This window comes from Schistocerca piceifrons, chromosome 4, assembly GCF_021461385.2.
Source record: "Schistocerca piceifrons isolate TAMUIC-IGC-003096 chromosome 4, iqSchPice1.1, whole genome shotgun sequence".
NCBI classification, from domain to species: Eukaryota; Metazoa; Arthropoda; class Insecta; order Orthoptera; family Acrididae; genus Schistocerca; species Schistocerca piceifrons.
In genome coordinates this window covers 521583152-521598134 of record NC_060141.1, presented here as the reverse complement: position 1 = coordinate 521598134, position 14983 = coordinate 521583152, and the positions used below count along the sequence as shown (strand labels likewise).

Below are 14983 nucleotides of genomic sequence, written 5' to 3'. Positions count from 1 at the left end.
ATTATAGTCACAGAATACTATGATTTTTCGTTTTGTGAAGCATACAATTTTACATTTATGAACATTTAAAGCAAGTTGCCAATCTTTGCACCACTTTGAAATCTTACAACATCTGACTGAACATTTACGCAGCTTCTTCCAGATACTATTTCATTATAGATAACTGCGTAATCTGCAAACAGTCCGAGGTTACTATTAATATTGTCCGCATGGTCATTTATATGCAACATGAACAACAAGCGTCCCAACGAACTTCCCTGGGGCACGCCCGAAGCTACTTCTACATCTGACGATGACTCTCCATCCAAGAAAACACGCCGTGTCCTTGCTACAAAAAGTCCTCAATTCAGTCGACAGTTTCACTTGATATCCTCCATACGACCGTACGTCTGCCGGCCGGAGTGGCCGAGCGGTTCTAGGCGCTACAGTCTGGACCCGCGCGACCGCTACTGTCGCAGGTTCGAATCCTGCCTCGGGCATGGATGTGTGTGATGTCCTAGGTTAGTTAGGTTTAAGTAGTTCTTAGTTCAAGTGGACTGATGACCTCAGATGTTACGTCCCATAGTGCTCAGAGCCATTTACGCCATTTGGAACGTACGCTCTCGGTATTTTATGAGTAAACCACACTGTGATGCACAACACCTCACAGTCTGGTCCCTTTCATCCCATAAAACCCTCCAACCAACCACAACACCTCACCTCTCTTGCAACGTCTGAGACTCTAGCTAGCTGAGCATCTCCGTGGCGCATCCAGTGTTACTGAATGAGCCTGTAACAAAACGCGCTACTCTTCTTCCGATCACTTTTATTCTATCCAGTCTATTTGCTACAGATCCCAACCTGAAGAGATATATTCAAATACAGAACGAGAGTATTACAAGTTGACTCCTCTGGGAGTGGACCACACTTCCTGAGAGTTCTTCCAATGAATCTGGATCTGAGGTGTGCCTTACCTGCGAACAGTTTTGTGTGGTCGTTTCGCACACATACTCCCATATATTTAATGGACGTGACTGCTTTTAGCGATTGTTCTGCAATCGGGTAAACATACAACAATAGGTCTTTCTCCCTGTTTATACCGAGCACGCTACATCTGCTTATGTCAACTGCCGAAAGCAGCGCCAAGCTACGATTCTCTGCCAGTCATCCCGTATTGCGCTCAATTTTCTACCTAACGACTTTTCCGTATACAATTGCATCATTCGTGAAGATTCTCACAGAACTTCCGATGTTATACACAAGGTCATTTATATACCGGGTGTCTCTCTTACGGGCCGTTGCGCGTATTTTCTCTGGTGTTTCGATAGATACTTCCAATTGTGTATTTGCAACGTGTAGCTGAAGTCAACCCAAACAAATACGGATAATTACGTGTAACATACGACACCCAGTGTCGACGGAAAACCGTCGATTCGTTTCACATTACCTAATAAATGATGCTGAAATGGTATTTTCAGCATCCATCCCATAGAGCGGCCCCAGATTTCACTTGTGCGATATTCGTTTTATCCATAAGTACACTACTGGCCATTAAAATTGCTACACCACGAAATTGACCTGCTAGAGAAGCGAAATTCAACCGACAGGAAGAAGATGCTGTGATATGCAAATGATTAACTTTTCAGAGCATTCACTCAAGGCTGGCGCCGGTCGCGACACCTACAACGTGCTGACATGAGGAAAGTTTCCAACCGATTTCTTATACACAAACAGCAGTTAACCGGCGATGACTGGTGAAACGTTGTTGGAATGCGTCGTGTAAGGAAGAGAATGCGTACCATCAAGTTTCCGACTTTGATAAAGGTCGGATTGTAGCCTATCGTGATTGCGGTTTATCGTATCGCGACATTGCTGCTCGCGTTGGTCGAGATCCAATGACGTTAGCAGAATATGGAATCCGTGGGTTCAGGAGGGTAATACGGAACGCCGTGCTGGATCCCAACGGCCTCGTATCACTAGCAGCCGAGATGACAGGCATCTTATCCGCATGGCTGTAACGGATCGTGCAGCCACGTCTCGATCCCTGAGTCAAGAGATGGGAACGGTTGCAAGACAACAACCATCTGCACGAACAGATCGACGGCAGTTGCAGCAGCACGGACTATCAGCTCGAAGACCATGGCTGCGGTTACCCTTGACTCTGCATCACAGACAGGAGCGCCTGCGATGGTGTACTCAACGACGAACCTGGGTGCACGAATGGCACAACGTCATTTTTTCGGATGAATCCAGGTTCTGTTTACAGCATCATGATGATCGCATCCGTGTTTGGCGAAATCGCGGTGAACGCACATTGGAACCGTGTATTCGTCATCGCCATACTGGCGTATCACCCAGCGTGATGGTATGGGGTGCCATTGGTTACACGTCTCGGTCACCTCTTGCTCGCATTGACGGCACTTTGAACAGTGGACTTTACATTTCAGATGTGTTACGACCCGTGGCTCTACCCTTCATTCGATCCCTGCGAAACCCTACATTTCAGCAGGATAATGCACGACCGCATGTTGCAGGTCCTGTACGGGCCTTTGTGGATACAGAAAATGTTCGACTGCTGCCCTGGCCAGCACATTCTCCAGATCTCTCACCAACTGAAAACGTCTGGTCAATGATGGCCGAGCAACTGGCCCGCCACAATACGCCAGTTACTACTCTTGATGAACTGTGGTATCGTGTTGAAGCTGCATGGGCAGCTGTACCTGTACACGCCACCCAAGCTCTGTTTGACTCAATGCCCAGGCGTATCAAGGCCGTTTTTACGGCCAGAGGTGGTTGTTCTGGGTACTGCTTTCTCAGGATCTATACACCGTCATCGCGTGAAAATGTAATGTCAGTTCTAGTATAATATATTTGTCCAATGAATTCCCTTTTATCATCTGTATTTCTTCTTGGTGTAGCAATTTTAATGTCCAGTAGTGTATTAATAGGAAGAGGAAAGCAGGAAGAGTAACCAGTACTCCAACAGCGACTGAGTGTCGTTTCTGTGTGGCGGAAGCAGTCAGCGTGTGCCAGGGCGGTGCCGCCGCTGCTGGACTATCGCTTAGTCACGTGTTCTACTGTCCCTGTTAACACACTAGACAAATCTGGGTCCGCTCTATCGGATGGCTGCGTAAAATTCCACTTAAAAAAAAAACATTTTGTTTGTAACGAGTAACAAACCGACGCTTTCCATCGATGTTGGGCGTCGCATGGTCCACGTGATGAACAGTATTTGTCTGGGATGACTCCAGCCAAACGCTGAAAAAACGACACTGCTGATGTCTGCCGAATCACCAAAGAAACTTCGTCTGACGAATCTCAGAAGAGACACCCTGTATAACGTGTAATGTAATAAAATAAAAATTTTATTTATTTGTGACTATTAGCGTAAATGTGGGACATAGTAGTCGAATTAAGTCGGCTGATGCTGAGGGAATTAGATTAGGAAATGAGACACTTAAAGTAGTAACGGAGTTTTGCTATTTGTGGAGCAAAATAACTCATGATAGTCGAAGTAGAGAAGATATAAAATGTAGACTGGCAATGGCAAGGAAAGCGTTTCTGAAGAAGTGAAATTTGTTAATATCGAGTATAGATTTAAGTGTCAGGAAGTCGTTTCTGAAAGTATTTGTATGGAGTGTAGCCATGTATGGAAGTGAAACATTGACGATAAATAGTTTAGACAAGAAGAAGCTTTCGAAATGTGGAGCTACAGAAGAATGTTGAAGATTAGGTGGGTAGATCACATAACTAATGAGGAGGTATAGAGTAGGATTGGGGAGAAGAGAAGTTTGTGGCACAACTTGACTAGAAGAAGGGATCGGTTGGTACGACATGTTCTGAGGCATCAAGGGATTACAAATTTAGCATTGGAGAGCAGCGTGGAGGGTAAAAATTGCAGAGGGAGACCAAGAGATGAATACACTAAGCAGATTCAGAAGGATGTAGGATGCAGTAAGTACTGGTAGATGAAGAAGCTTGCACAGGATAGAGTAGCATGGAGAGCTGCATCAGACCAGTCTCAGGACTGAAGGCCACAACAACATAGTGTAATGTGATAAAATAAATATGAGCCGTGACTTCTATAAAAAGAAACACACTTTAATGCAATGGCTCACTATAAAAGAGAAATAACTAATGTAGGAATATTATTAACAGTGTAATATGTTGTTTAATTTAGCCCGACGTGTATAAGCACTCAGTAACCAGCTCAGTTCTCAGGGTAGTTACGTAATCGTCGATAATTAATTGTCCTTTTCTTATTTCCCAACACTATGGATATTATTGCAGGTTCGCGAGAAGTCGTGTGCTTGTTGCACCAGAGAATATTTGCCAAGTCTGTTCGATGAACACTACTGTAGTGCGTAATTTGATGTCGTGTTTTCGTCGCGATTTCCCAATATAAGATAACAAGAGTAGCATCTACAAATGAAATCCTATAATGGAACTGGAATACTGTGACCAGACCTTTTCTGCCTGGGATGTTATCTAGTGATATAAAGAAAATCTGTAAATATTGTTAAATTATTAGTAGCTGCCGCCGGTCTCGTGGGATCTGAGACAAAGTTAATTGTCCTAACCGACGGCAGTCTCGCAGATGAGCTAAAAGAAGAATGTTAAAAGATTTTTCTAAGATGGCGCCTAAAAATGAAAATTCTTTATTAAGGCCCATATCTACTTAAGACAGTCTAGGTATCAGACTCACAACAGATTGACGACATACACAAATTCTTTTGACAAAATAACCATTATATTTTTCGGGTTTTAAGTACAACTTACATTATCAGCTGGTACAGCAAGATGAGCTTTACCCAAGAACATCCACTTAGGTTAGAATCCAAGCAGATAAGATAAGCGAATGACAAAGGAAAGATGGTTCATGGATAGAAGCGCAAGAGTCCATGGAATAACACGTCCATTGTAGTTCTATCTCTTCTTGTTTGGCGTACTTGTCAATTATTTATAAAATTTATCGTAATATTTAGTTTACATTTTTTAAACGCAAGTCCACCCAGAAGAAACAGTACAAACGCAAAGATTAATAGACCTGTAACACTCCCCTGAGGTACACCGGAAGCTGCTTATACGTCTGAATATTTCTCTCCGTTAATAACGAAACGCTGCGACCAGTTTACTACGAACTCTTCTAGTCACACAGCTCATCTGATATTCCCTATGCTGGTCTTTTTTCATTATTTGGCAGCACCGAACTATATCGAACGCCTTCTGTAGGTCGGTAAATACGGCATCAACCAGGCCGCCAGTATCTGCCGCCGTCTGGGTCCAATGAACGATCTGGGGTAAGCTGGGTTTCATGCGATCGTTTTTTGTGGAAACCATGTTGATTCCTACACAGGACATTTTGGGTCTCCAGTAGTACGTTCCAAAATTGCATAGCATACTGACCGTCAACGATATAGAACTGAAAAGACGCAATCTCAGAGACTTAACTGGTCTCATACAGATATGATTTTATATGTACAGGCTGAAGCAGCTAGTGAACAATTGTGACAAGGCTGGGAATCTAATCTGGGTCTCTTGCAATTCACTTCGAATGTAATGGGGGAATTTTAAAAAACTACACGGAGACGACAGTGAGAATTTGGAACTAGGAGGAAGGCGTGCCAGGGAAATCGGTGCAGTTGTGCGAATCGCTGTGCCAAGGCGGCATAGTGGCTAACTCATCTGGCTAGTAACCAGGAGACCTAGTTCAGATACCGGTCTTGGTACAAATCCGCATTCGCTGCTTCAGTCTACATACATAAAAGTGAACGATATAGGCCTATTGTTTTGTCCGTGTTTCCGACGGCCCTTCTTATAAATGGGAATGACTCGCGCTCAATTTTAGGGTTGCCGTAGGTAGAAACAGAACCCTTACAGGGGCACTTTGCTGTCCCTCAATTTGTTTCTCTTTCTGTTTATCTGTCTGTCCGACTCTTGAAAATACTTTTTTCTCAGGAACGGGTAGACTTACCAAGCTGAAATTTATTTCATATGCTAAGGCCAATGGTCCCTTGGCTGTGTAATAACCGTAAGCTTCCAAGTAAATGCAGCCAGGAGTTATGGCCATTTAGGCTACATATTTTCATACTCGAAGACTCGTTCATCAAAAGCTATAGGGTACTTCCTGTTGGTCTAGAATAACGAAATTTGGCAAGAAGTAAGGCTTCACTGTAAAAGTAAAGGAAAAAATCGAAAAACTGTGAGTTTGTTATTATATTACATGAATTTTTTCCTTTGTTATTAAATTGTCTGTCTGTCCGTCTGTCAGTTAAGCCCTGCTTTTCCCAGGAAAGATTAGACGTACCAATTTCATATTTATGTCACATACTGAGTTCTAAAGTCCTTGGGTGGTATAAAAAGTTAGGATTCTAGGTCAATGAAATCAAAAGATACGGCCATTTATGCCACATATTTTGATACTCGCACACTCACTCATTAAAATCTATAGTGTACTTCCCTTTGGCCTAGAACGACGAAATTTGGCAAGAAGCGAGGTTTCACAGTACAAGCGAAACGAAATAAAGAAAACAGAAAACTGTTAATCTGTGTTTGCTACTTGGTACTGGAATTAACGAAAACGTGGGAGGGAGGACCCACCAATATAACTTTCTTTGCACACATTTTGTTTATATAACAGTATATAACCATAAATATTTTTTTACAAAATGAACAAATTTACAAAATTCTTTTGACGTAAACCTTACGATGAATAATCTTTTGCAAAAGAAATCAAAACAGCAAACAGTATGACAATGGTAACTAGACGGCGGGACCCGTAGCCCGCCCGTTATCGGGTGAAGCAGCGGTGTTTACTACCGCGCTGGACACAGTTTGTCTTATTAAATGCCCTTCTGCAACACATGGAAACTATATAAGCACCGCTGATGATAAGAGTGATTCAATGGCTCAAAACAGATGACGTAACTTTTAATTTGAAAGCTGTATGTCGAAAGGTTCGGGAGTAAAATGTGCACTTGTGCTTAAAGGTTAAACAGATTAGGAAACAATATGACAATGATAAGGCTTACTTCTTAATTTCAATCGGCAACCGAGGTGCGACTTGATCCAACCCGTCCCTTTTGACAATCTTATTTCGACTACGTCTCTGGTCACAGTTCTCTCTTAATATTTTCAAAGTTAAACTGATTGTCAGTTATTAAGAGCGCTCTGAAGGAACGTCTTAAAACATTTGTGAACACTTAGTACAAGAGAACTCACTCAGCCGAACCACAAGATCTAGCTAAAATTCACCAATAATGACACGGCCTTTCAAACAAAGCAATGCACCGCTTAGTACTACAGGCTGTTGAGATTATAACTAACGACTGAGAAACGGAGCTACAATCAAAGAATTGAACCAGTTAACATATAAATCTAACCCCAAGGTCCCTCTTTTGTTTAACGGTAACCTGTGTCTTAGTACAATTGTTCCGGCTGTATTTACGACCAGGAGCTGATTCATTAGAACAATAATGATCAGGTACAAACCGGAAGGAAAGGCAAAAATAATAGCAGGACAAGTTTTCAAACGACAACTAGTGTCTTACTACAATACTAGGGTCTATATTTAGGAGCAAAGAGCCGACCGAGTAAAACTCTGAGGGTCCGGTACAAACTATAAAATAATAAGGAGGGGCAATATAATAGCGGGACAAATTTTTAAACGACAACTAGTGTACAAAATTGTTAAGGCTTTCGTGGCCACTTGTTGACAAACTGTGTATAGGCTTCTGTCTCGGGTTCTTCGGCCGACGGTCGTATGATGATTTTATTGACGTTTCCCTAGCATGAGTGGCTGGCATTGTCAAAGCTTCACCCTCCATTGCCGGTGGTGAACTGGAGCAGAGCTCACGGCCGCAGACTGTATGTATCTGGCTCGTCAACGTCCGAGCGCTTCTCCGCGGTCATTTCCTGTGCGGCTCTCCTCTTGCCACCTGCGACGGTCGTTGGCTGCAGTACGGGAAGCCAGGATCCGTTTACCTTAAGACTTTCCTCTTTCTTGTTGAAGGTATTCGATTGTCTTTTATTTCCACAGCTTCTCTGAACAAGCCTTAAGGTAAACGGATCCTGGCTTCCCGTACTGCAGCGAACGACCGTCGCAGGTAGTATGAGGAGAACCGCATAGGATATGGCTGCGGAGAATCCCTCGGATGCTGGCGAGCCATGTACATATAGTCTACTGCCGAGATCTCTGCTCTAGTTCACCACCGGCAATGGAGGGTGAAGCTTTGACAATGCCAGCCATTCGTGCTGGCGGAACGTCAGTAAAATCATCAGACGAACGTCGGCTGAAGAACCCGATACTGAATAGGCAGTTTGTCGACAACTTGTGTCTCAGTACAATACTACGGCCTATATTTACGACCAAAGAGCCAACCGAGTAAAACTCTGAGGGTCTGGTACAAACCAGAAAATAATAAGAAGGGCGGGTGGACAATGACACAAATCACACGATGATTACAGAAGGTTACTCCCCTTTATCAGCAAGCAGTTCCATGGATCCACAGTCCGTCGCAGCTGTTACTGGGTGGTGCGGGCAGCCAGACCAAAAGCGGTTATCCGACACGAATGTTGCCAACCAACCGATAGGATGTCGACCTGGTGCTTGTAGTCGACGCTGACCCCGGTGAAATACTCCGGTATCTTCGCTCTGCACAGGCCCTCCTTGCGCAGCTCGTGGCTTCGGCCGCTCGGACCTCGTGATCACCTCTTGTTACGAAGCCAATCCCAAAACTTTGTTCTTATCTCTCGGGCCAGCGAACCCCGTATACACAGGGTGGTCCATTGATACTGACCGGGCCAAATATCTCACGAAATAAGCATCAAAAGAAAAAACTACAAAGAATAAAACTTGTCTAGCTTGAAGGGGCAAACCAAATGGCGCTATGGTTGGACCGCTAGATGGCGCTGCCATGGATCAAACGGATATCAACTGCATTTTTTAAAGTAGAAACCCCCATTTTTATTATATATTCGTGTATTACGTAAAGAAATATCAATGTTTTAGTTGGACCACTTTTTTCGCTTTGTGACAGATGGCGCGTTAATAGTCGCAAACGTATCACGTAACATTCCGCCAGTGCAGACGGTATTTGCTTCGTGATACATAACCAGTGTTAAAATGGACCGTTTACCAACTGCAGAAAAGATCGATATCGTGTTGATGTATGGCTATTGTGATCAAAATGCCCAATGGGCGTTTGCTATGTATGTTGCTCGGTATCCTGGACGACATCATCCAAGTGTCCGGACCATTCGTTGGATAGTTACGTTATTTAAGGAAACAGGAAGTGTTCAGCCACATATGAAACGTCAACCAAGACCTGCAACAAATGATGATGCCCAAGTAGGTGTTTTAGCTGCTGTCGCGGCTAATGCACTCATCAGTAGCAGACAAATTGCGCGAAAATGTGGAATCTCAAAAACGTCGGTGTTCAGAATGCTACATCAACATCAGTTGCACCCTTATCATATTTCTATGCATCAGGAATTGCATGGCGACGACTTTGAACGTCGTGTACAGTTCTGCCACTGGGCACAAGAGAAATTACGGGACGATGACAGATTTTTTGCACACGTTCTATTTAGCGACGAAGCGTCATTCACCAACAGCGGTAACGTAAACCAGCATAATATGCACTATTGGGCAACGGAAAATCCACGATATCTGCGACAAGTGGAACATCAGCGACCATGGCGGATTAATGTGTGATGCGGCATTATGGGTGGAAGGATAATTGGCCCCTTTTTTATCGATGGCAATCTAAATGGTGCAATGTGTGATGATTTCCTACGTAATGTTCTACCGATGTTACTACAAGAAGTTTCACTGCATGACAGAATGTCGATGTACTTCCAACATGATGGATGTCCGGCACATAGCTCGAGTGCGGTTGAATCTGTATTGAATAGCTTATTTCATGACAGGTGGATTGGTCGTCGAAGCACCACACCATGGCCCGCACGTTTACCAGATCTGACATCCCTTGATTTCTTTCTGTGGGGAAAGTTGAAGGACATTTGCTATCGTGATCCACCGACAACGCCTGACAACATGCGTCAGCGCATTGCCAATGTACGAGTATGTGCGAACATTACGGAAGGCAAACTACTCGTTGTTGAGAGGAATGTCGTTACACATATTGCCAAATGCATTGAGGTTGACGGACATTATTTCGAGCAATTATTGCGTTAATGTGGTATTTACGGGTAATCACGCTGTAACAGGATGCGTTCTCAGAAATGATAAGTTCACAAAGGTACATGTATCACATTGGAACAACCGAAAAAAAAAATGTTCAAACGTACCTACGTTCTGTATTTTTTATTTAAAAAACATACCTGTTACCAACTGTTCGTTTAAAATTGTGAGCCATATGTTTGTGACTATTACAGCACCATCTATCACCAAGCGAAAAAAGTAGTCCAAGTGAAACATTCATATTTCTTTACGTACTACACGAATATGTAATAAAAACGGGGGTTCCTATTTTAAAAAACGCTGTTGATATCCGTTCGACCTATGGCAGCGGCTGTAGCGTGCCAACCATAGCGCCATCTGGTTTCCCCTTTTCAAGCCAGACAAGTTTCGTTCTTTGTAGTTTTTTCGTTTGATGCTTATTTATTGAGATATTTGGTCCGGACATGATCAATGGACCACCCTGTATATCGGCAAGCAAAGACCTCGTAAGTACACAACCCACAGATACCAACGCTTCCTCATAAATATTGGCAATGGGGCCGTAAGGGGGATAGTCGATACTACACCTGAGTCACTGGCGCCAGACAGAGCAGTCTACTAATTCAATGGCGCCAGTATTTATATCAGAAAATATTTTTTTTCATTTGTTATCCGACTTCAGACGTGAAATTAAAACATTCTCGGAAGTCTTTGAATCCCTGGGAACGATATCCTGCGAGAATTAATGTCGATAACAGGCAAAAATGGTCTAGATTTTCGATTGCTGGAATGGACGAACTGTCTAGATATACCGGGTGATCAAAAAGTTAGTACAAATTTGAAAAGTGAATAAATCACGGAATAATGTAGATAGAGAGGTACGAATTGACACACATGCTTGGAATGACATAGGGTTTTATTAGAACCAAAAAAATACAAAGTTCAAAAAATGTCAGACAGATGGCGCTTCATCTGATCAGTATAGCAATAATTAGCATAACAAAGTAAGACAAAGCAAAGATGATGTTCTTTACAGGAAATGCTCAATATGTCCACCGTCATTCCTCAGCAATAGCTGTAGCCGAGGAATAATGTTGTGAACAGCGCTGTAAAGCATGTCCGGAGTTATGGTGAGGCATTGACGTCGGATGTTGTCTTTCAGCATCCCTAGGGATGTCGGTCGATCACGATACACTTGCGTCTTCAGGTAACCACAAAGCCAATAGTCGCACGGACTGAGGTCTGGGGACCTGGGAGGCCAAGCATGACCAAAGTGACGGCTGAGCACACGATCATCACCAAACGACGCGCGCAAGAGATCTTTCACGCGTCTAGCAATATGGGGTGGAGTACCATGCTGCATAAACATCGTACGTTCCAGCAGGTGTTTATCAGCCAGGCTGGGGATAATGCGATTCTGTAACATATCGGCGTACCTCTCACCCGTCACGGTAGCAGTTACAAATCCAGAATCACGCATTTCCTCGAAGAAAAAAGGCCCGATAACGGTAGATGTGGTAATCCAACCCATACCGTGACTTTGTCGTCGTGCGATGGAATTTCCACGACAGATCTAGGATTTTCGGTAGCCCAAATTCTGCAGGTGTGAGCGTTGACAGACCCTCGGAGCGTGAAATGAGCTTCGTTGGTCTAAAACACGTTACTCAACCAATCGGCATCTTCCGCCATCTTTTGAAACGCCCACACCGCAAATGCCCTCCACTTCACTAAATCGCCAGGTTCATGATGCCGATACATTTTGCACGGATAGCATCGGAGGCTACGCCTCAGTCCCAACCAAACAGTAATGTATGGAATGCCGGTGCGACGTGCTTCTGCACGAGTGCTGACTTCCCCGTGCATAGACGAACCCGCTACAATCTCCATTTCTTCCTGAACCGTCTCAGCAGCATTACGCCTTGTGCTCGGTCGGCCACTACGGGGTCTATCGTCTAAACAATCCGTGGCTTCCAACTTCGAAATCATTCTGCCCACAGCTGCATTTGACAACGGACCTTTACCCGTTCGAATCCCCGTACTATGGCGATAGGATCGTAACGTTGAACTAGCACATTCCCCTTTCTGATAATACAGCTTCACTAAAAGCACCTTTTCCGGTAACGTCAACATGCTGCGACTGCTGGCGCATCTGATTCTCTCTCTCATTACAGCTCCTTTTATACACGATTGTCATGCGCGGTCACTGACGTTTTGCTGTCCAGCGCCATCTGTCGGACATTTTGTGAACTTTGTTTTTTTTTTGTTCTAATAGAACCCCATGTTATTCCAAGCGAGTGTGCCAATTTTTACCTCTCTATCTACATTATTCCGTGGTTTATTAGGTTTTGAAATTTATACTGACTTTTTGATCACCCGGTACATAAGTAAGACCGTACGGAACCCTCAGTGCGCGAGTCCTACTCTCGACCTGGCCAATTTTTTCCAATCAGTAAGAACGCTTTGCAGTACACCGCTGCTGTAACAGGTGCAAGTACTGCCAAGGTTGTACAGTTAACCAGAAGAACAGATTACTTCATAAGCAGCAGTGTATTGTTGGCCTTATGACTATAAAGTTAGCAGTGTTTGAGGTTGCAATAACTTTTAATGGTGGGAACTATGAAAGACTTAAGGTTCTGTGGAAGTTAGGGGTAAGATTTGGACAGAACACAGCTAAAGGACTGCGGGAACTGGATGAGCTTCGTGTACGTGAAGCAGAGTAAACTGCTCAGCAAATGACAAAAGAAACAAGAAAGAAAAGGAGGAGGCAAGCACTGGGCTGTTTTGACACTGAAGAAGACACAGACTATGGACCAGGGCCATTCTAGTGCATAAAAGATGCAGAAATGTAAGTCTGTATAAGAATTTGTAATAAAAAAAAGCTTTAAACCTCAATATCCCTGAACTACATTTTTTGCAATAAATGATACATTTTCTAAAAAAGTACTGATGGTAGGGACGAAATTTTCGCAGCATGCCAACACATATGGAACTAGAATAATTAAAATATCAAGAGTTTTTGGTTTTATGTTCATTTAATTACAAAATTCTGTCAAAAAAATTGAGTGTTTGAAAAAAAAAGAAAGAAAAATAAAAAGAAAACATGCCCCATAATACAATTTTAATAATAATTCTAGTTCAATGTGTCTAGAAAGGTGAATTCAATAATTCAATAATTATGGAAAATAAGTAAGTTTCCAAGATAATGGGTCACAAAATTCAATAATTTGACATTGGTTGCATAGGACATACAATGTCCCCTTAAAGCAGGTTTTTGAAACTGTGTTAGTAGACTTTCTCGGGGTAGTTTACATCTATCTTCAAGAGTTTGCCAGTTCAGCTCTTTCAACATCTCGGCGACACTCTCCCATGGGTCAACCAAAACTGAGACCATTTGTGCTGTCCTTCTCTGTATTTGTTCAATATTCGCTGTTAGTACTATCTGATACAGGTCCTTCATAATTGAGCAATGCTCTTGAAGTAGTTGCATGAGTGCATGAGTCCATGAGTGATTGATTGCACTTCTCCAGTATTTCAACAATAAATCCGCCTACCACCTGCTTTACCCACAAGTGGACCTATGTGATCATTTCATTACTGATTTCCTTAGTGTATCTTTTCATTTGTCTTCCCAAGCACAGCCTTCAGTTACTCTGAGTACCTGTATCTGTCAGACACCTTACGTTCGCACTTGCCTGTAATTTGCAGAGCGAGGCGGTGGCTGAGAGCGCGTGCTACTGTGCGCACGGGGCGCGGCCGGTGGCCTTGAGGAGGGGCCTGCTACTGGTGGCTGTGCGCGCAGGCCGGCCGCTCAGCATCAGCGCCGGGCCCCTCTACGTCTTCTGCAGGGAGGCCTTCGTCTCGGTCAGTAGTAGCGACACTCTCTAAGATGCCCAGCAACATTGTCTTCGTCAGTGAAAGCCAAGGTTTCCCAATGTAAATCACGCTTGTCCGCCCCATTCTGGAGTATTTCTGTGCGGTGTAGGGTGCGCATCAGGTGGGACTGCCGGATGACATCGAAAAAGTACAAAGAAGGGAAACTCGTTTTGTATTATCGCGAAATAGGGTAGATAGTGCCACAGATATGATACGTGAATTGGAGCGTGTGGTGTGCGTACTGTAAGACCTTTGGTACACACACCATCAGATTATTTGACTTGTCGTTCTAACGAAGTAGGCGAGTGTCAGCAATATGTTTCGTGGTCTTATCGTAGCGTGTTTATCTTCTGCCGTTAGGTCAGACGATAGAAATGCCGCTTGCACGCTTAGAGTAGCAGATTTACGTTGACCAACTTTAAACAGAACTTGATTAAGTTTCACACACATTTATTAAAATAATAAAAATCATAGACCTTACTTAACTTGATTCTGGATGCTATTTACAATTGACAATCTGAAGTTCCTTTGGTCTTGGTAGGTTAATCTTATTCTCACATATCTCTGATACTTGACAAAGTGTCTATACATTTCTCTTGATGGCTACGAACAGGAATATCATAATCTTATTAGGCGCAGACTGAAACTTGACTATAGACTAACGCAGACTGACTAATTGGAGGTCTGTACACTCGTTATAATACCTCGCGCGTTCAGGTAACACTGCGCGAGTGTGATCCGCAAGGAGAAAAGGTTCTACGTTAGCAGCAATCTCATTGGCTGCGTTACATATTAATACGCGGATCGGCGGAAGCAGAATTTGGTCCGTCTCTAAGACAGCGCCATCTCGTAGTGCGGAGACGGACGAGCGCTGCGCCTGCGCTGTTGTGCTTAGCGGGGCGCGCTCTAGTGGGAAAGTTGTGTACGCGCTGACTACGCGGAACTATG

General features: G+C 43.6%; 1 protein-coding gene across 1 annotated transcript in view; it reads left to right on the top strand.

The window, feature by feature from the left end:
- The window catches only part of LOC124795977, a 136535-nt gene extending 122488 nt beyond the window's left edge, over positions 1-14047 (top strand). Inside the window, exon 3 of the mRNA XM_047260059.1 lies at positions 13868-14047. Coding sequence (XP_047116015.1) covers positions 13868-14047 — 180 coding nt within the window. The remainder of the gene's footprint in view (positions 1-13867) is intronic.
- The last annotated feature ends 936 nt before the right edge of the window (positions 14048-14983 follow it).